Source organism: Botrytis byssoidea (assembly GCF_014898295.1).
Source record: "Botrytis byssoidea strain MUCL 94 chromosome Unknown BBYS_006, whole genome shotgun sequence".
Taxonomy (NCBI): domain Eukaryota; kingdom Fungi; phylum Ascomycota; class Leotiomycetes; order Helotiales; family Sclerotiniaceae; genus Botrytis; species Botrytis byssoidea.
The window spans coordinates 468,879-491,999 of record NW_024065847.1 but is presented as its reverse complement, the minus strand read 5'-3'; the positions used below and the strand labels follow the sequence as shown (position 1 = coordinate 491,999).

The window sequence follows — 23,121 nt, the reverse complement described above, 5'->3', positions numbered from 1 at the left end:
GGTTTCACGATCGACTATTGTCGGCGATCATCTTTGATTGAACAGGATTCAACGTCTCTCTTTGGCTCTCTCTCTCTCTCTCGGAGTCTTTCTTCCCTACCTTAGGGGTTGATGCCGGAGTAGAAGGTGGCCATTTCCGGTGAAGTGGGGTTTACCCTTCCTTCGTCTTGTTTTTTTGGGGGGTCCGAGGACAGTGTACAGAATACAGTAGGGTGGTGTTTGGTCCTCGAGAGTTCATTTGTACCACTGCAGGGGAATAGAATGTGATTGACCACATGGATGTGGCCCATGAACCGTGCGAGAATGATTGGCGGAGATGATAGGAGATTCCTACCACTAGAAGTGACAGCACCCCTTTTTGCAAGACTCTGCAGCAAGATTCAAGACGTCCATGTCAAAGTTTGGTAAATCCTTCTCTATGGCTTCCTCAACCTCTCTCGGCGGCGTCAAAACGTACCTTTACCCCTCATATCCAACGACCAGATTCAGAATCTTGCAAAATCTATCAACGGTACAGCAGTGTACAGGACAAACCATTGACCATAGCTTTGTTAGTCGTTGCGTGCAAAGCTTACAAATGCATATTGATATTGCTATGTACTGTAACAACAAAGTAAGAATGCATATTACGAGATGGAATTGGAAATGAAATTGAGATTGAAATTGAAGTTGAAGATATTATCATTATTGCTGGCCGTGCGAGATGTGGTTACTACCAAAGTAAGGTAGGTATCTGGGTAGATCGATTCATGAACCTTTGGGATCGATAACCGATATTGGAATGGAAGCACGTCGGACTGTCGGACTGTCGGAATTCCATTGAGTTCATTTCCTTCTTTGAAGATACCTCTCTCCCATGCCCGAATTGGAATTACAAAGTATAAGATTTACAGATTTTTTATACGTTTATTATAAGATTTACCACACGTTTATTATAAGATTAGATTGCAGACATACTAGGTAAGCGAATCAAAAGGTCCGAAACAAATGACATATACCTTACCTTGGAAGGTGTCGTACAAAGTGTATGTACAAAGTAATAAGTGGAGCTGATTTGCCAAAGTGACGGAATTCCACAGCTGCAGCCTTACCTCCTCTCAAGAATACCCAAATCAGGCTAGCTCATTCCTACTTTGTTTGATACCTACCTGTATCCACAAAAATGTACGAAACACACTCATCAACGAGATATATGCTCATCGACGACTACTACAATATACATATTCGATCGATCAAGAGACCGCCTACAGTATCAATCCACATAGACTGGACAGCATATACGGAATGAGTAAGACGATCCTTATGGCTGAAACTTTCATGCTGTCCAACCACCATGATACCGTATGGTCAGCCATATTCTTCACGAAAACAATTGATTGCGCATCGTAAGCTTACAAGGTCGCTGACGAACCTACCAACTTTCATCAAATGATAAACATCCTGCATCGTACCACCAATCACCAAATGTCCCAAGACTCGGTATTCGTCAAGCCTGCAGACTATCGTCCTCGGGATATCCTTCTAGGGTGAAGCATGATGTACCCCAGAAACACGGCAAGTGCATCACAGATCGTCACTGGAGCGTACGAGAGGAAGCAAAATCTCAAAGTTTATTTGGTTCTCGAAGCCGGAGCTATGGATTTTTGAGTTCTCTCCCGGGAACCATTTTAAACTTTGTCCATTCACATTTTGAAACGTGCATCAACCTTAATGGTTCTATCGTCACGTTGTCTGTGCCTGACGAGCATGTATGTACAAGCATGATGAAATGACAGCGCTTAATGTCACCATATCCCTCTACCATATCATTGAGAGTTTTCTTCATTTATTCGTGTTCTACGAACAAAATTATTTACGAAAATTGTTACGGCAAAGTGTCCTGACTATCTTCCTTCCTCGTGTCTTTGCTCCCATTTCGTTTCCATTTCATTTCCATCATTACGAACTACGCTTTCTCTTTCCAGCCACTCCCTTTCTTACCCGTCCTTCTGGTTTCAAATTGATCTGATGTATAGCATGATGACGTTGGAAATCGAGACCGTGTTAATCAGATGGCAAATAGTTTCATGTTGGGTACTTTTAAATGTCCGAGACTGTTGTGCTCCCGCGCCAGGTTTCTGGTTAAACTTAAATTGTACCTTTTAATTACTGAGGTCCTCAAAGAGGGCTATGATGTGCGATTATTTTTTTGTACCTTTCACATACTAAATTTCTAAAAGGGGGTCATGTTGCGAAATCCCTTTTTAGATATAAAGTCTATTTCAATCGCCTTATATCCTCAAACAATTTGAATCTAGCCCTGGATCATTCATTTTGACCTTCAATCAGTCTGGGCCGTCATACAGCTATGGCGGTCGGCTTAGACCTCAACCCATTTGCTTGAATGCTTGAAATTTTATAACCCCTAACTGGGCAGAACAAAATGGGCATAGACTTGTTCTCTAGGCTGATAATACTTCCCGGACAATACTCTCCGGGCAATGTGACTTCAGTTGTCAAGTATGACTGTGATCTCATCTAATCGCCGAATAACATACCAGTCTCCATCAATCCGTGAGACAATGAAGGTAGGGGGCTCTACTGTATTTCTAGTATGCAAGCAAGGTTACGCGAACGAAAACATACTGAAGTTTGGTGGGAATTTTCTATTGAGAAGCTAGAGTTGACGTAACATTTCAGGCCTTTTTGGCATCAATTCAGCGCAGCTGAAGAACCATTAATTCTCCCTTTATGATAATTCCTGTCTGGCGTCTTTGAAGAGATTCCTATATTTCATCAATCGCAAACATCTAGCTCCCACTACTCAATCTGTTACTCTGTTCCGTTCATAATATGACACATCTCGTATCTTACTTCACATCAACTGTTTCTAATAATGCTCTTTCTCCCCTGAGTGGACTAAAAATATCTTCGTTTAATGCTTTCCATTTCAAGTGACAAACCAGTGAGTTGGTGACATCACAAGAAAAGAGACTGTTGGGAAGGTCTTACCATGTGCTTTACACTACTATCCAACTGACAAGAATTCATATTCACATCCATATACAAAGAAATACTCACACCCTAATCTCCATACCGAATTTTCTCTGCCTTTTGAAGACTTGTTCCCGTCTCAAGTTGAGGAGATAATATGACAAAAGCTCCATATCAATCCACCAATCAAGAATTTTCTATAAACGAAAGTTAATTTTGGTTGCATATCTGGAAAAAAATTGCTTGTTAACCATGGTTGATAACTAAAAAAATGTATGTCTGGAAAAGAAAATTGTGCTTGCTAGCCATGGTTGGATTATTGGATTATTGCAGATATGCAACAAAAGATTTTGGTTTGGCTTTATTCATGAGAATCACCTGATGTTTAGAGTCAAGACGTTCAAATTTTAGAACTAGTAGTAAATTCTTTAATCGATTCAGTCTATCTGTACCTACCTACCTACCTACCTACCTAATGCTACGCCGACTATGCATTTCCACTTTACAAGACCAATTTTTAGATCATAAATCGTAATTCAGTATTGAATGGCATAGACTCAATTTCTCAAATTGAACTTTTCAGCATGATCCAGGCTCTTGAATAGTTTCAATCGTAAGTATCTTAACCATGAAAAGTCTCTCAGTTTCTACATCGCATCTGAGCATTCACGTCATCTAGATGATCGAATCGATTTCCTATGTTGAAGTGTGGTCAGAGACTCAGAGATTGAATACTTGCGTGGCTCTAGACAAACGATTATCATATTTAGCTAGCTGCTTAGTACGCAATCGAAAGATCTCTTCATCTTTTCATCTCTGGAGTCTCTGGAGTCTCCCAACTAGGCGAACTGTGTGGTGATAGAGAAGTTGATAATGGCATGGAAATTGATTCACATGGGTTTCGTAGGAAGTCGGGAATCGATGTCTGTAGATCCCCCAGCGATGTCTTGTGTGAAGAAAACAAGGTACTATCTCTCCAGCTATTTCTTCTTCGCCGGAAGAGGATCGATAAATCGCAAATCGCAAATCGCAAATACACCACCGCAGGAGAGAATTATCGATGGAAAATGGAAACTCTTCAGCTCGTGTTTGTTTGTTTGGGCACATGGTACCTCCTTCTTCAAAACTTCACATCCGTCTCAGAAACCCGCAGTCCGATCTATATCTCGCGAGCATAAAAGATAAAAGAAACATCTCGTGCGTAAATCTTCCTACTAAGAAACAAAAAACCAGAGATGCCATTTCAACTTTCCAGATGGGCTTTCTGGGTAGCTGATCGTTTGATCTGATTGCTTTGGTTTGTATCTCCTGATGTAGGGGGTTTTCGAAGGAAGGAGTTTTGGTGCTTGCTTTTTTTGTTGTGTGTGTATGTATGTGTGTATATATGCTGATTTTGCTGCTCGATCTGTTCTGATCTGATTTTCCTTTGCTTCTCTTCTCTGTAGGTGTTGGGTTTGGGTTTGGGTTTGGCTTGTTTGAAATGTGATTGTAATTGTGATTCTGATTGTAATTGTAATCATAGTCATAATCGTATTCATTACTGTAAGTCTTCAGTAAGAATTGAATCGAATCGAATCGAATCGAATGGTTTATCACATACTACACTACTCACGTTGCGTTCATGAAATCCTTCCTTCCTCTTTTATACGATAACCCAGTGTCATCTCAGCTTTTTTCAACTCTGCGTTCTGATGTAATGGATAGCTATGAGATGAGATTTTGCTCGGTGTGGGATTTGTTCGTTGGTGTTGGGGGTTGGGGGTTGATGGGAGCTGAGCTGGGCTTTTGTACTTTTTTATGCTTATTTGGCTGGGGGGGGGGGTAGTTTTGAGTAGTAGGATAGGCTTTTAGTCTGAGAGGGAAGGGGAGCTTAATGATTGTCATGGTGGGTTTTGATGATTCGAGCTCTTTGGGGGTATGTTTAAGTGTTGTGTGTTGTGTTGAGGTTTTGTTGTTATTGTTGTTGGGGTTGTTGTTATTATTGATTAAGTTCTTGAAGAATTTCGTTGATGCTCCACCACATGGGTTTGATTATTGATTCTTGGATTTTGTTGATTGATGCCCTTTCACTTCTGTTCAAACCTTTTAGCAAAGTTTTTTTGTTGTTGTTGAGTATCTATATCCTCGAAGAATCTCAATACCCCTTTCTCAACAACATTCAAAAACGAGCTGAAATCTCGTTGTCATTTTAAATCGTTGCTATTATCGACGAGACAAATATATCTCATTCTACCAAATTATGTAGCCTCTCCCCTTGACTATATTGGCAGCAGCCAAGATGGAAGGTACTCCCACTCCGAATACCTCTGTGGTTTGGGCCGATTTGCATCCACTCGCCTGGCTATCTGCAGTCTCTCGATCTTGCTTTTCTATAACTTGTTAGTGAGGATCAGAGTTTATGTTTATATAGATACATAAGTAAGTAGGTGCTTGAAGATAGCTGACCAATTCACTAGTCGATGATTTGGCTTAGCTTCTTTCTCCCCTCTCTCGGATCAGAAGTACATTTTCTTCCGTCAAATTAGTGGATATATAAACCTCTGTTCTGATGCCAAAGATGAGGCAGGTAAATTTCCTGCACCGGACGAGGAAACCCGGATGTCGTGCTGAGAGTGCCGTACATCATTAGTTGTTACAAGAGGACATGGGCAAATTTTTGGCACTGGAGCGTATGGGAAGATGTCAAAATGGTCAGAAGAGAAAATTTGTGGTTTGTGGCGACAATCAAGGATCTGAGCGACGGTAAGGAATTGTATCCTTTGATTAATGACAACGATAATATCTACATGCGATGAAGGAATTAACGTTTGCTTTAATTCTCAGTTCCGGGTTTGAAGTTCGATATCTCTAAATTCCGGCCTTTCAATAACAAGGACGAGTCGGATTTTGTAAGAACACAACATCGAATATCATCTTTATATCTGAATTTTCCTGGATGTCTAGATTGGTTGGAGAATAGGATGTTTATATACCTATAAGAGTTGAAAGAAACACAGGGGTACTAGAGTGGGTGCTATAGAGTGAATACCTATGGTGGAAGTGTTGATAAGGGTTGAGGAGTGAGGGGTAAGGAGTGATTCAACCCGTGGACTTCCTTGATAGTTGAGATTCTCCCTGTTTGCCCAATATCACCTACATGTATTGAGTGAATTAGATTCTCTTACCCGACTGAAAGTGAAAGTAAAAGTGAGGGGCTCACAAGTGGGAAATCAAATGCATGTCAGTAGACTTGACTATCCATTATATAAACACCACTCCAAACGGTTCGAGTTCTATCATCCGCAAAATATCCATCGGAGAAATGATGGTCGATGGTGAGTTCCAAGCAGCGGAAGATGTAGAATGTGGATATAGGAGGAATTTAAAAAGTAACCGATCTTCTGGAATTGAGACTCGAGAAAAGAAGGTGAGAGATTTAGGAAGATGATGATGTAAATATGTATCGAGTGACAATAGTAATGATTCATTTCAAATGACAACGTCAAGATGTTTGTCTATCGTCCGATCTTGACATTGATAGTATGTACGTACACTCTTATCATCACCTAAACCCAACATCTCTATCCAATAGTTGTCTAAAGATAACGAGAAGAAAGTATTCTCAAAACATTCTCCTGACTCCACTTTAGTAGAATACCATCTTTTTTCGGGGAGTTACAAATAGCTGAGAGTAAGAGATGGGTGTTTATGTACTACGTACGGAGGGGTTTGAGTGGATATGGAGTGAATAATATGCTGTAGGTAGTGTATTCGAGTGCGGGTGAGTGAGTTGGGCTGTCTCAACCTCGATCTCGATCTCAACACTAGGTATCTTGGTAGCTGGAGGCGTTTATAACTTATAAGTTACTCACAGAGCCTAACATTATATCCGCAATCTAGTGAATCAAGACTCACCGTGGTTGCAATTCTAGATTTTCGGGAACTAATATATATATCTATGTAATTCTCAGAGGATTTAACTTCTTCAGTATCTAAAGCTTATAATCTCATACATTCCTACGCGATGGAGGGTAGGGTAGTGTTTATTTTGAAGTATTAAAGCTGAGCTGGATTGGATGGGATTCCGGGCTTGGTGCGGAAGTAGGAAAGGGGAATTGGGGGAGAGGGTTGGGGAGAGAAGGATACGGGTGCGGGAACATAACAAATGTATGTTGTTGGTTATGAGTTTGAAATGATAGTGAAAAAGTCTTATTGTCATTTGATCGATAATAGGCTGTTATATATGTCCTTGCTATCCCATAGTTTGGGTTTCGGCTTAGATGTACTCACAGCATCTGCCCAGTTCCCGAAATCGGAATTCTGATAACATTGATCAGAATATCTCTTGCTGCAGAATTCGCGTTTCGGATTTCATGAGGTTTGGATTTTTCTAATGGTCTCAGGAAGGATAGGAGCGAGGTTTATATAGGCAGATATACTGAACCATCAGTTCACCCCCTTCCGTGTAAAAAATTCCTTCCCAGAGAAGCGAGAATCGGACACTAGACAATGAATTTGCTACAGCAGAGATTTGCATTCCTTCCCCTGATGAATAGGCCAGTAAATCGAGATCTTCTGTTCAAGATATCATTCAATTCAACCATGTATTTATCATCTAACCCTTTGATTTTTCAAAAATCATCCGGCTTGCTCTTGAGAGTGGTGTGCCCATCATGTTTCTTTGGAACCCTGAACAAGGTCCTTTATGGATAACTAGGTATGTAGTTTCAATCCTTCCATGGACAGTTCAGCTAAAGAGATGGAGTAATCGCTATGTAGATAACATCATTATTATCATCTCAGCTACCTCTATCACTGTCGAATATCTCTATTACTATCAAGTTTCTTTACTGTTATCGGATATTCCCATCACCGTCAAGTATCTCTACCACTACCAACCAACCCATCACATCAACAACAAATCTCAAGCATCATTACTCATCACTCGCTTAACTAATCCCCTCCTCCCCCTCTTCTTCCTCAACCCTATTTCAACCCCCATCAATACCAAAATTATCTCCGTACTCTCTCCAAGACAAAAAATCACTCACGCCCTGTCTTCAGCAATTCAAGTTCACCATTACAGCTTCTCCCATAATCTTATTTGTATGTTGAGTACATATCATACCCGGATATCGAAGCTGTTTTTATAGATTCGTCTGGGTTGTGTTTAGATGATTGATGGATTCTGAGTATTGTGTTTATTATGTGTTTGTTTGTTCACTTTGTACTAACTCGCTCCACTAGTTGACCCCCTCACTTGCCCCTCACAGACTTACCCCTCACTTACGCCCCTTATTCATTATATGATTTCCTCCCCCGCACTTACTCCTCTCTTTACCCCTCCCAATTCACTTCCCCGCACCACCCCTCATCACCCCTCTTTCCCCATCTACCCCATTTACCCCCCTTCTCTCTGCTCTATATATATAACCCCTCTCCCTCTCTCCCTCCTACTCCCTCCCAAAAACAAACAAACTCGAAATACTACCACTATGCTTCAAATTTCCTCTCAGACACCTTAACAATCTAAAAATCAAATAAACTATACAACAATCCCAGTGTCCACACTTTCAAACCAGACCTGAAAAAACGAAAGAACGAAAGAACGAAAGAACGAAAGAATGAAAGAACGAAAGAATGAAAGAAAAGATGAAAGAAAAGAAAGAAAAAAAGAAAAGAAAAGAAAAAAGAAAAAAGGAGATGATTACACCAGAAACAACAACGAGTATTCCTATGAATAAAAGTCAATCAAAATAATCCTCACCGGAAAACCTCCCTTACAATTATCTATAATATCCTCGTCTTCATCTTCACTCTCATCGTATATATTATTCTCCATATATTAATCTTATGTAAATATATATATTAATTCTACATTTATATATTATATACTATATATATACAAATTGATTCTTCATCCTAGCCGATTATTCATACATATATACATATATCTATACATATATATTATACACATATACACATACATATATATACATATCTAAGTGAATATAAAATATAACCCCCTCATTATTTCTTCTCTATAACCCTCTAACTTCTCTTCATCACCTCTTCAGTCACCTCTCCAATCTCCAACCTCTCAACTCTGAACTTAAAATCCACAACAAAACATAACATATTCAGATATCTACTCAGATATCTACCTAGTATTTCTCAGCATATATTTCTCAAAATCCATTCCTCAAAATCCATTCCTCAATATCTACCCAGTATCTCTCAACATATATTCTCAAAATCCCAAGTATACATCCTCTTTTCCCTCTCAATATCAATAAATTTATTTATTCATTATAATTTATAGTTTAGAAATTGATCAAAGTAATCAAATTAATCAAATTATAAGTTTTTAAGTTTTCTATATATATATATATACACACATCTTTAACTACCTAATCAGCCACCCCTTCATGACCTCATCACCTCATCATTTCCCAGCTCATTCCTCCTTCACCCCTCTTCTACTTCTTCCTTCCTAAAATCTAATCTATAATCAAGCCCATAATCAAGCCTACAATCAAATCCTCTCCTAGTCCTACCTAGTCCTATCACTATTCCTAATCTTCATCTGCAAATCCCATTATTTAAATACCTATCCCACTACTCAGATACTTATTACTTACCTAAATGTCTCCTTAAATATTTCATTCTCATTTTTATCCTCATTCTCATCCCTATACTTACTTCCATCTATACTTACTTCACCCTATATTCACTTCGATCTATACATACTTCAATCTATACATACTTCAATCTATATTTATCTCGATCTCCATTCCTCCACTTATCCTTATCCCCTCTCATCCTCCCTTCCTCCCTTCTCTTCCAAATTCCCTATCCCCCCTCCAAATTCCCTAATTCCTAATTCCTAATTGCTTATCTCCTATCCCCTATCCCCATTTCCCTATCCTCTATCTCCTATCGCCTTCCATCCCCCCTCCTCTCATCCCCCCTCTCCCCTCTCATCCTCCTCTCATTCCTCCTCCTCTCATTCCTCCTCCCCTCCCCCCTATTCCCATTTCCCTATCCCTTCTCCCCTAAACCCCGGACAAACGGTAAACGGTAAACGATAAACGATAAATCCCAATAATCCGAATCCGAGTCCGCATCCGAGTCCGAGTCCGAGTCCGTACCTCCCTATTTCACATCTACATCTATACCTGCACCTGTATCCATATCCATATGCAAAATCTGAAACCCGAAATCCAGATTTGGCCGGCCATACATACATACATACGTATCCGAGTCCGAATACGATGAATACGCGGAATACGATGAATACGCGGAATACGAGGAACCAAACCCATCAATGAATCAATGTCAAAAAAGGGGGAAGGAAGTGAAATTAAAACATCTCATGTAATGACCATAAAAGTGACATCACAAGAATAGAAGAAATAGAATAGAATAGAAGTGTTATATAATATTACTATTAATCGTATCATACGTATCCTTTCATCTCAATCTCCATCTCCATCCGCATCCTATCCCGTTCCGATCCCAAACATACGCCATCAGCATCCTGCTGATTTTCTATCCATTCCTTCTCCATTTCCTTTCTTTGGAAGTAAGTGAGCTTGGGTTGAAGTTGTGTCCGTGCCTTTCCTCGTTGTCCATAACCACCTGATACTCTTCTCTGCTCTCTTTGAACAGAATTAACACTTCCACTTGAACTGAGTGTAATCCTTATCTTCATCCTCATTCTCTTGACTCTGTCAAACCACGCCATCAGCCTATTACCAAGATCTCATAATGTACACCTCTCCCTTCTCTCATCAATCTTCAACATAAAAACGCCAGCTCCTTTCCCTATAAAAATTGGTTCCCCAAAAGTATGATTCCCAAATTTCCAATCAATACATGAAAAAGTTGTTGCTGTTGAAAAAGAAGTAGAATCCCAAGTGCCCATCGCAGGTCTGTGAGGTGGTGGTCGTCGTCGTAATGTACATTCTTTCATTTGTGCATCTAACCATGCCCCGAAAATCACAACTCCTTTCCCCCAACCTTAACCTTGTCCGCCTCGACCAATACCTCTGCCGCTTTTCTACCTCTTTCATATCTTCCTGTGGTATCACCAACCCAGACTGTTCCTAATAATCTATCCCAGAATGTGAAGAAGGGTTGACTGAAATTGGTTTTGATTCCCCAACTTTGATGATGAATATCATGGTATCCTGCGTTATTACTTGTAATGTGTTGAAGGGGATCCCATGGGAGTGCATATCCACAATGATCATCCACAGTTTTAATAGTTGAAGCAACGAAAAATGCCATTCCTTGACGAGATGTCATGCCGGCAAGTTTGTAGCCAATTGATGCGCCAAGGGTATCGAGAAGAAAACCTTCAACGGGATGATTGTATAAGGCACCATAGGCATATGGAACATAAAGACGATGATGGCGTGAGTGGAAAGTTGCTGTAAAAATCATACATTAGATCATCGTTGCACATGCAAGGCTCAAGAAAAGGTAAACTCACTATACAACCACTTATTCATATGCATAGCTCTGTGCAAAAAGTATTGCCAGGTATCCACGATGGCAATTGCCAATCCAAATTGTAATGCGGGTACAATATACCAATACATCATCTTCGCAGCGATCATTTCCCATTCCGCAAAGGCAGGAATTTGTTGACCACTAACCACATCCAAACCATCCATCAAACTTGGATATTTACCACCAGCCAATACTCCCGCCACAATTGGCCAATTCCCGGCTACGTCTTTCGATAACGCGGATGCATTCAGTCCAATCAAACTTAAGATGGACGGTAAAGCTCTTTGTGCTATGCGTATCCTTTGCGCCCAATTCGCAATATCGAATTCCGTCTTCCCGGCCATCTCTTCGGGTTCGGTGAGGCCTAGCAGAGCCCCAACGATGGTTTGAATGATTTGTTGAATGATCACATCGCGAGCAACTTCGTAACGTGAGACGCGATTCCTTTTGAGGATTTCTGCAGGAGTATGCAGGCGATATTGCGGCCAAAGATCTAGAGTATCGATTACATGGAAGACAAAGGAAGTGATCCAGTATGCGGCGATTGGAACAATGAGCGAGAGGTAGAAATCGGATACGTATGGAATGAGTGGTTGGAGGGGGGTAAGAGTATATTGAGGAAGTGGCGGAAGGTCGGACATTGTTGTCGTCGAGTTAATTGAGAGGTTGGTTATATTCGCCATTATGTAGAGTATTGTAGAGTATTGAAGTGAAGTGAAGTGTATTGTATTTATTAAAGAGTTATTGGAGATTGAGCAGCTGAATTGATCGCTGCAGCAGTTATCGTGTTGCACACGAAAGGAATGTGATGATGTAGGTTTTGGTTGTTGACTTTGATAAAGTGGTATGATGGTAGAAGTATAAAAGGTAAGAAAGGAAGAATAAGGAAAGTGAAGTTTGAGAGAGATGAGATGAGTTGAGATGATTGAAATAGGAAAAGAGTAGAAATATAGTTTGATAATGAGTCTAATTTTCAACTTTTTAACTATTTATCATAAAATTCAATAAGTCATTATAAATCTTCCACTTTTTCTCTTTCTCTTCTTGTCTTCAGATTCAGACGCAAATGAAAAGGGATACCATGGGTATTAGTACTACAGAGTACGGAGGGATCGCATTTATTTTCTACTCCTTTCAATCAATAAGCGGAATGTTTTGTAACTTGATGGAAAAGCTCTTAATAGTAAATGACGGACATAGGATCCACGCCACTGGGAAAGTCAGATGAGGTTTGTTTTGAGTGAACGAATTAAAATTTAATGCCGGTACTTCCGGAGGGAGAGTTATGTAATTACGTAATCAGCTGCGTGCGTACATGTAATTTTACATTATTTAAGCCATAAAAATGCTTTTTCACATGTAACGGTGGGTTGTAGGGACCTACTTCGTAGTATGAATATGAATGAAAACGGCGGAAATCGGGAATCGGGAATCTACCTAACGTGGTTTAACACCGAGTGCACCATATCACCGAATGCACCACTTTTACCTCAATTTGCACTTTCTAATTTATATTATTCAATAACAATTGAATCAATTAATTAAAACTATTAAGAATCTAATAATCTAGGATCTATTATATTATTTTAACAAATTCTTGAATTATAATCTAGTTTTCCATACTTATTATAATATTAATTAAAAGATACTTTTTTATTAGAATTTCTCTTATTTTGATATTCATTATATTGAATCTGAATATCAATCTCTTATTAAGATAATATATTAAAAGCCTTTTATTTAATAAATACTCCTTCTTAATATAATCGAGTTTTTTTTATGTATCAATATTTGCTTAATATTTTATTTATTTTCCAAAGTATATAAATCTCTGTATTCAAAAGTATATTCTTATAAGCTAATCTCTTTATACTTTTAACTAAAATTAATATAATTTTGAATATAGATATAAAAGAGTTTAATTAATAATAGATTATTCGAGATTTAATTAATATTAATTAAAAAAAAGTTTTTGTAAGATTTTGAGATATTTGAGAAATCTAAAGATTTAAATCAAAAGAAAAGGAAATAGATATATAAATTCGAATATTCAATTTAGAAAGTATAATTTCAGGATTAAATAAAACTAATTTTATTTTTTGGAATTCAGTTCTTATATTTTAATTCGTAATTGATTATTAATATATAATTTTAAAAACTATAAAGAATTCGATTTTTAAGATATAATGAATATATACTTTTATAAACCCTTTAATTTGAATATTATATTCTTGTTTTAAGATATTAAAATATCTAATATCAAAAGATTAAATTAAATAACTTAAATATAATAATAAATATATATATTTAATATTATTCTCCTTATAATAATTCTGAAATAATATTAATTTATAACTTTTATATTTATTCAATATTAATATTCTATATTTGCTTTTAATTTGATTTCTTATATATTTATCAAAGTATTTCAATTATTCTAATTCTATCTTATTGTTTATTCATCTATTAAATATAAGTTTAATAGCCCAATTTACAGAAAAATTGATTTCAGTATATTAATTAGAAAGATACATTTGTCCTTGAATTATTAGAAATAGAAGTATAATATCTCCCTTATTATTACTATATATAATCACTATCACCTATTCTTGATTATTCAATTATATTATTTTTCTTCTACTATTTCATTTAGCATTAATTATAATTATTCTAGAGTATATTATACCTATTATAAAGCTAGTTTCATTGAAATTATAGAAATCATAATCGAGAATATTATATTTCGTTTGCATATTCGAAATTATATAAAACCAGTTTTCAATAAGCTTAGAATCTTTATAAAAAGCTTTTTGAAAATTATAAATACAATTAAAATATATCTTTAATCTTATATAATATTTTATAAATTAATAAGCCTAAAGCTTTCCAACCTTCTTTACTTTTTACAATTAAAGAATATAATTCGTTATATCTTCTATACTACTTAATTTAAATGAAAATCCTTTATTATCTATATTAATTATATACTAAATAAGTATTTCCTCTTCTAAATCAATTATTTTATAATTATTTACTTGAATTTTCATATAAGAAAATAAACTATTTATTTTATAAAAAAGTATTATATATATTATATTATATAGTTTAATAACCTTTCGAATACTAAGTTTTTTATCTTTTTGAATAGCTTTAATAACTAAGAATATTTGAGCTTCTTTTCTGTTTGATTACATAATAAATAATTGATAAATCGCGTGTTGAAATTGAAGAGTGCAAATTGAGGTAAAAGTGGTGCATTCGGTGATATGGTGCACTCGGTGTTAAACCACGTTAGTAATTTCCAGGATTATCAGATGAGATGATTTAGATTAGGAAAAAAGGCATGATGTTCATGTGAAGTGAAGGGGAAGGGGAAGGGCTAATAAGTCACTACCTACCTACCTAGTACCTACCTAGTTGATACGTTAGGTAGATACCTAGTGTCTACTTCACGGGATGAATCATGAATGGCATATGGCATATACGTGATTTATTTTGGTAACAATTTTTATATGGGATCAGCCTGTATGCATATGGAAGTGAATGTGATTTAAGAGTTCTTATCAACTACTTCGTACTTTTAGGTACCCAAGTCACACTCACACTTTATGCCTTAATTCAATTTCTTCAGGCGAATGTAAAATGATGGGCATCAATGTACGTGACGTGAACTAACTTAAGGCTGACGGGCGGTTAGATGATAATAAAATGCAATGCAGAGAGTATTTCCAAGTATATACTCATGTACTCGTAGTATATACCTATATAGTACATAGTCTGCCTCCACGGCAGTGGTCCCCGAAGGGCCAGCGGAGCGTCATTTGGATTCATCATTTATTAATTAATTAATTCATTCATTCATTCATTATTGTTTCTTGATGGGGGCAAGCCAACCCCCATTGCCTCGCTGTGCTCGAAAGTTTGGTTTTATCCATAAAAATGATTGATATGGATATCAATGATAGATATCACTTCTGGATTCTGTATCAATGCAGCTCGGCATACGGAATATTTGCTTCCGTAGCTCGAGCGTAGGTATAAAGCGATCAGTCCATGCTACATATCCATCAAATCAGCCCATGAGCCCATCTCGCCCATGCACATACATGTATGGTACTGGTTCGTAGGTCTTGGTGCTTACGTAAGTGAAAGCAGAATGTCGGATGGAATGAAACTACATGGAAGAAAATGAAGAAAGAAATGATACTCTACGGTAGCAACTTTTAACTAGGTACCTAGTAGGCACTACTGGGTATAACCTATCGTAGAGAGGTAACCCGACACGTCTGAATCAAAGCCACAGCTCGGTTCTTTTTAACTGTGGCTTTAATTCCATGCCTGGCATTCTATAAATTTTCTATCCAATTTTGCCCACAGTTGTCCAAATCAGTAAGGTCTCCAAAAACCCCTAACACACTAAGCCAAATCCCGTTAAACTTCCCCTCCAAAGAATTTTCCCACTATCTTCCTTCATCAGAAACCACATCCCACAAATTGTTCCTACCTATACACAAACATCTCAACATCTCTTTCAATTCAACTCAAACCAAACCGTCAATATGATTATCTATAAAGTGAGTTATAACCTGTCTTTCCGCATTTACCGCTTTGGCAGATGATTCTGAAGACTCGAGATCTGAGATTTTCCTGGGGGTAGGGATATACGAGAGAGGAATTAAAAGGAGAATCATGAATGAATGAAAACTGATTTTGGAATTTTTATAGGATGTTATCACTGGTGATGAGATCATCTCCGACTCTTACGACTTGAAGGAGGTCGATGGTGTTGTCTATGAGGTCAACTGCAGCATGATCACCATTGGCGCTGTCAACGTCGGTACGTTCAGAAATTACCCCGCCCGAATCGATTGAGTCTATGAAGAGCGGCAAAACAATAGGAGGATAATAATCTAACATATTCGAATTATAGATACTGGTGCCAACGCCTCTGCTGAAGAAGCTGAGGAGGGTACTGAAGATGGAGAGCAAAAGGTCAACGATATCGTTAACTCTTTCCGTCTCAACTCTACCTCTTTCGACAAGAAATCCTACCTTTCCCATCTCAAAGGTATGCCTCTCTCCTTCAAATATACATATAGAAGGATTTATACTAACGTTTATGGTCAGGTTACATGAAGGCTGTTAAGGAGCACTTGAAGACATCAGGTGCCTCTGAAGAGGAAGTTACCAAATTCGAGAAGGGTGCCGCTGCATATGCAAAGAAGATCGTTGGAGGTTTCAAGGATTATGACTTCTATGTTGGTGAATCTATGGACCCCGATGGAATGTAAGCTTTACTCTCTTTTTATTACCCCAGTTTGTCAACACACACACTTACATATTCTATAGGGTCGTTCTCATGAACTACCGTGAGGACGGTGTTACTCCATACATCACTGTCTGGAAGCACGGTCTCACTGAGATGAAGGTTTAAGGGAACAAACAGTTGTTGAGGATGTTGGTTATGGGATAGGAGTTTTACTCTCTGGTGTAATCCACCATATGGACTCGCATCGTCCGACTCGATTTTCGAGATCTGAATGCTATCTACGATATTAAAATACAATGCAACTAAATGAATGAATGAGATGAGCTCTCTTTGTACTCGGCTATTATGATATTTTGTTCCTTGAGTATTCCAACACTTGACTATTCAACAGTTTCAGTATTTCCTTTCGCACTTCTTACTATCTATGTCTAGAGCGATCGAGGGCGAACAAAACCCAGATTAGATAATTACGTTACTTCTATTACCCTCGATTATCTCCTACCCCCCTACAACCGAACAACCCACCGTTCTAACACCCAATACCTTTCGTTCACCCCATCCACCCCCATTTACTCCCCACATGCCCCTCTAGACCATGAGCTGCCCAGGTATGACATTAAAACCAGTTAGCAATCACATCCCCCATTTATCACCTAACCGCTTATTGGTTCCGCTATGCGATTTGTCTCATTCGGGTGTCGGTTAGTATGTTTCTCATTGTAATTTTTCTATGATAAAAACTGATATGTTGTTTATATTTGGATGGCGGCATGGTATGGTGTGGTGTGTTGTGGTGTGTATGTATGTGTGTATGTATATGTATTAATAGATCGACTATGCTGATATATTGTAGGTGTGATGATCGTATCTAGGTAGGTATCTACTGAGCTATCTACCTACCTACCTACCTACCTATCTATGTATACTATATATGTGTGCGAGGCAGTACATCATTTGAAGTTGTATAATTCAGTTGTATCATAATTCTCATAGATAAGATTGGTATAGAGAATACTGAACTTGTTTGTTGATTCTTCAGATACATTTATTTAATCAGTTTGGTTGGGAAGGGCAATTCGGAGCCGATTTGGAATTGCTTTTCGGTTTCTGTTTGGACTGGACTGGACTGGGTGTCGTTGTTGTGAGTTGATTTGATTTGATTTGATCTTATTTGTTTGTTATATGATTCCTAGATCGATCGAGATTCGAAAGATGGAGGGAGGATTGGGGATTTGAAGTAAAATGGGGGAAGGTATTGTTAATGTGGGCTCGGGAAGCGTTTTCTGAGACTGATGGTCGGCTGTCTTTCTTTCAGGATGAGGAAATCGCTGTAAAGCTTGATGCTTGATGAGAAGAGATACTAAGACAGTCGCTATGTTTTAGTGTTTTGATGGTTGTGTTGCGGAATGGAAAAGTTTGGATATCCTGGTTAGGCTGAGATTAATATTAATACTGATGGGAGAAAGGTGTGCCTGGTTGGGTATATAGTACTCTTGTCGCATTGGAGAAAGCTCTGGCAGGAAATCAATCCCTTTCTTGTAATTGGCGACAAACGATTTATTGATGACAGGAAACTCGGTGAGAGGAAAAGTATTCAAATGGCTACATTGCTGACTCTTTAGAAATACCTATCGCAAGAGTCTTTATCTCGGCTTTAGTTTTAGAAGTCACTTGGCTTGATTCTTTTGACACCTCACTATGTCCTCAATAGACACTGTCTTCAGGAATCTCTAAAATGGCTGACTTCAACTGCCTAGGTACCAAAAGCGGTCATCCGAAAAGTCTACAAAGAGAAAGAGCAACACCATGTGAAGTCTAATGAGATCTTGTTTTCCATCACCTCATGTTATACAAGCAAGCATATAAAAAAGTACCAAAAGTAAAAATAACCAAAATAAAAGTGTATCGACCCAGGGAAGATTCGAACTCCCAATCTCCAGAGATTCTTATACCGAAATCTGGCGCCTTAACCATTAGGCCACTAGGCCGAACTTGTGCTAGTTATTTGATGACACTGGGTGTTTGAATTGATTATATACCCTCATCATATTTTGGTGAATGATATGTGAGGGAAGGAGAATGTTGTGCAGCCACAATCTCCTGCCCCAGGTGGTATTCGGCATTTAGGGAATAAGCGACCGTTGAACTGTGGCGTGCCCCCTACCTAGTAGATTTACAATACAGTAATATTCTACTTATATACTTATCATGTGTTGGTAGAGATTTGAGTGTTCAATCCTTGCGTCAATAGTACCTACCCAGATAGTTTCAATGTAGGAGTATCAAAATACAATCATCGGAGAATTTTCTTTCGTCTCAGCTTGTATCGGACGGAACGGGTATTACCTACGCATGCATAATGACTATGACAATTTAGAACTAGCAAAACAAGCTATTACATAGTTGAAGCGAGCATGGGGATTAAATAACTCCCCGCAAAATTACCCCTAGACTATCATTGTATGTTCTTGTATACATCAACATGTCGGGTTTTAAGGATACTTTGAAAGGTGGATGGCACCCAAAAGGTAAAGATGGGAAATCCAAGGAAAGTTGGAAAGGTGATTTCAAGGGGCTCAATCAAGTAGCTGGATGGTATGTTTTATCTCCTTTCCCGAACAAGATGAAGGCGCTTTTGATTTCAGATATTGTATTTACCTAGGTATTGAGCTAACAATCTATCCAATAGGATGGGAAAAGGTAAAGATCCAAGAGAAGAAGCATTAGAACATAACTCCACCCCTCTATCTTCATTGAAAGATCCTGCATCATTCGGCCCGCCGCCAAAAAGTGTGAAATATCATGGAGCAGCCGCTTTACCACCTCCGACCAGTCTATCGAGTTCAGCAAGATCGGACACAGGAGGACTGGGTGCTCCGATACCACAAAGCGAAATAAGAGCAAAACAAGAGGCAGAGGAAGAGGAAAGAAGAAGACAAGAAGAAGAAGCTGCGAAACCTAAACCACCGCCAATGCCATACCGTGCGAATACTACAGGATTATCTGTGTCACATTTACCACCACCTCCTGGAAGAAAGGATGGCGTAGATGGAAGAACACCGCCTCTGCCTCCTACAGTTGGCAAACCTAAGCCTCCTGGCTTACCACCAAGATTGCCACCGCGACAAAATTCTAATCCGGGATCATCGGCTCCTTCACCTCCTCCTACATATGGCGCGGCTACATCTGAAGCGGATCCGCACAAAGGTATATTGAATCAAGGGGCATTGAGTAGATTGGGAGCAGCAGGAGTATCAGTGCCTGGATTTGGAATTGGGTCTACAAAGGCAAAACCAGCACTACCACCACCCCCTCCATCCCGAACATCTACAAATAATTCGTCACCTCCACCACCGCCTTCGAGGACATCTTCACCACAATTGCCTGCACGAACATCCTCACCCCAAATACCGTCCAGATCCTCTTCACCACAGGTGAATGAACTTCAATCTCGATTCTCTCGGCTTACATCCTCGCCATCATTATCTTCGTCATCCCCCAAACCCCCACCCCCATCCGAAGGAACAACCTTTGCCCAAAAGCAAGCAGCTCTGAAAACCGCATCCACATTTCATAAAGATCCTTCATCTATCTCTCTATCCGACGCCCGAGCCGCCGCAGGCACCGCAAACAATTTCAGAGAAAGACATGGAGAACAGGTAAAATCCGGATGGGCATCTGCGAACAAATTAAACACAAAGTATGGAATTGCAGATAAGGTTGGATCATATGGAGGATTGTCACAAGGAAGGGATGCTTCGACCGATGGACACGATGGGAATATGGAGAATTCATCTAGTCCGGTTGGAAATGGATTAAATGGGCAATCGGTTTTAGGGAAAAAGAAACCGGCTCCTCCGCCTCCCCCTAAGAAGAAATCGGAATTAGGTGCTCCTGGGAATGGGGCACCGCCGCCTATACCAATGGCGACTAAGCCTAAGCCTACGGTAAGTGGTCAATATTCATAGTTTTACAATCAATACTTTTACCCTTTATCCCGAAAATACTTGGATTTTTCACGGTATTTTTGGACTTTTAAGCTTCTCTTTACTATTCTTGGATACCTTCATGCAGTGGTCCGATGGTTTTTGAAATGGATGTTTCATATTGCAAAGCATGGTGTTACGTCCGTTACTTGAATTGTACCTTGTTTAGGCCGTGATAGCATGCATATATTCTACAGAAATAACCCCCTCTAAATCTTTTCCTCCCTTCAAAACATGTTTCAAAGTCTCATCATGATCACCCTTGCCATCCCATAAACGAAAAGCTAACTCCCTATTCAGACCTCTCGTCCTCACTCCGTCCCGTCTCCCTCATCACCACATTCACAATATACCCCCACCGACCTCCCTCTTTCGCTTCAAACCCTCTGGTTCGCCCAATCCCCCCCTGCCTTCCCACCTCCTTCCATCACTTCTCTCCCAGGCACCCGCTCTCACGCCTCCTGTAGCAGTTGGACTTCCAACGGACCTCGCAAAACTCATACTTTTATCGGTGTTTTACGTGATAACACTAACCTTTCCACCACTAAAATTAAATTGGTGTGGGATGCTAGTGATCCCGGAAGAACAGTGAGAGCGGAGCAAAGACATATTGCACCGCCAGGAAAGCTAGGGCAAAGGGAGTTGGATCTCCATGGAGATAGGTATGGAGAGAGTGTGGCGGGATGGTGTGAAGCACAGATGGGAACACAAGTAGGAAATGGTGAGTGTTGGACTTTGGCTAATGAGGGGCTGAAAGCTGTTGCGCGGGATTGTAAAGAGAGGGGTGAGGAGGGGTGTATGAGCAGTCAGGGATATGTGCATGGGTACAAGATTTTCGAGTTTAAAAATGGGAGGGTGGAAATTGGAGGGGGAGTTAAAGAAGCGGGCGTTAGGAGAGGTGATGTCGTGCAGTTCTTGGAAGCGCATTTTATGGATAATAGAGGAGGTCAGAAGTGGGCGGGGGCGCCGGATCATACTAGTGTTGTTGTTGGGGGTGAGTTTCTTTTTCTTTGCTTAATTTCCTACTTTGCACTGTCTCTCCTCCCCTTTCCTTTTAGTTTTTCTTTTCATTCACTCTTTTCTGCCCATTCTTTGTCCTTATATTTATGCATAAATTCCCATGAGCATCCCGTGAATTCCCCCCTACTAATGAAGGAATTAATAGTCAAACCAAACGGAGTTATAGAAGTCGTAGAACAAAATGTGGGTGGGGTGAAGAAGGTTGTGAGGGGTGAGTATAATATGGCGGAGTTGGTTAAGGGGGAAGTGAGGATTTATAGAGCGGTGGGGGAGGGTTGGGTGGGGCCGTTGGATGTAGATTGGTGATTGGGGGGGGATGGAGGTAGGGAGGTAGGGAGGAAGGGAGAAGAGGAGAAGGAGGAAAGAGGAGAGAGATTGGGATAATGGGATGGATTGATTGGGGATTGTAGGTATATGGATATTGGACATGTAGATTGTTGTATTAACAAATTGTATAAAGTGTATATATTCAGATTGGAGTTCTTAGACAAGACAATAGACATCCTTAAATCCTTCAGGAAAAATATAAATTTTTCCGCGAGATGTGGTGGAATGGTTTCATCCGAAAATTTGAGTGTGAACATAGATTTGCACAATTGGGAAAGAGATGGTGGGCTTAATATGTATCTCTGCTGGAAGATATTCTGGATATGTGGATTTATGGATACCTGGGTAGGTAGATAGGTGGGTAGGTAGGTGGGTAGGTGGGTATATGGGAGAAATAAGAGAAGAGGATGGAAGGTAGAGGGCGGATTCGTGGATTGGTGAATTAAGTGAATTAAGTAAATATCAAAACAATAACATCATCTCCACACTACCTCCAGCTACCCAGGTAGTACCTAGATTACCTAAGCAAAGAATACATAGCATGGATGCGACTGCTGTATAAAAGAAACGAGGGGAGAAAGATGGAATGGGTATGGATAGGAAAATTAGGAACATAGCAGTTTCCCCAAGGTGGTAAGGAGCGCGGTTGCTGATATCTGGTGGTATTTTGGGGTTTTGAGTGCGGAGGATTGGGAAATGGGGAGATTGGGGATGGGAAAGGGGGGTGTGGGTGTGGGTTGGGAGGATGTGAGATGAGAGATGAGAGGCTTTTGTTGTTGTTGTTGTTGTTATTGTTGTTGTCATTGTTGTCATTGTTATTGATATTGTTGGTGTTGTTATTGGAAATTATAGGTGGATATCAGGTGGGGAGTTTGTCGTTGCTGCCATACATTCGCTAAACTTTGCGATTCTCCTTTTCGTCTCGTGCGTGAATCAATGTGTAATGTGTAATGAGATTAATTCTGGTGTTCTATGATGCTGCTACCTAAAGATTTGGAAATTTGTCGGAAAGCTATACTTGATTAACCCAACCCAACCGAGGTTTGGATG

At 39.3% G+C, this 23,121-nt stretch overlaps 3 protein-coding genes across 3 annotated transcripts; 2 read left to right on the top strand and 1 right to left on the bottom strand.

Annotated features, from left to right (window-relative positions):
* Positions 1–10,953: 10,953 nt before the first annotated feature.
* On the bottom strand, positions 10,954–12,110 carry EAE97_003601 (uncharacterized protein; the record flags this gene model as incomplete). Its single annotated transcript, XM_038874113.1, has 2 exons — positions 10,954–11,387; positions 11,450–12,110. 2 exons carry the CDS (start codon positions 12,108–12,110, stop codon positions 10,954–10,956), a joined length of 1,095 nt encoding a protein of 364 aa, XP_038734722.1.
* Positions 12,111–16,028: 3,918 nt separating this feature from the next.
* Positions 16,029–16,903, top strand: EAE97_003600 (uncharacterized protein; the record flags this gene model as incomplete). Its single annotated transcript, XM_038874112.1, has 5 exons — positions 16,029–16,043; positions 16,195–16,306; positions 16,400–16,537; positions 16,597–16,756; positions 16,819–16,903. The coding sequence occupies 5 exons, from the start codon at positions 16,029–16,031 to the stop codon at positions 16,901–16,903; spliced, it is 510 nt and encodes a 169-aa protein (XP_038734721.1).
* A 2,317-nt stretch (positions 16,904–19,220) lies between these two features.
* EAE97_003599 (uncharacterized protein) lies at positions 19,221–22,050 on the top strand (the record flags this gene model as incomplete). Its single annotated transcript, XM_038874111.1, has 4 exons — positions 19,221–19,333; positions 19,428–20,685; positions 21,025–21,718; positions 21,890–22,050. 4 exons carry the CDS (start codon positions 19,221–19,223, stop codon positions 22,048–22,050), a joined length of 2,226 nt encoding a protein of 741 aa, XP_038734720.1.
* Positions 22,051–23,121: the final 1,071 nt, after the last annotated feature.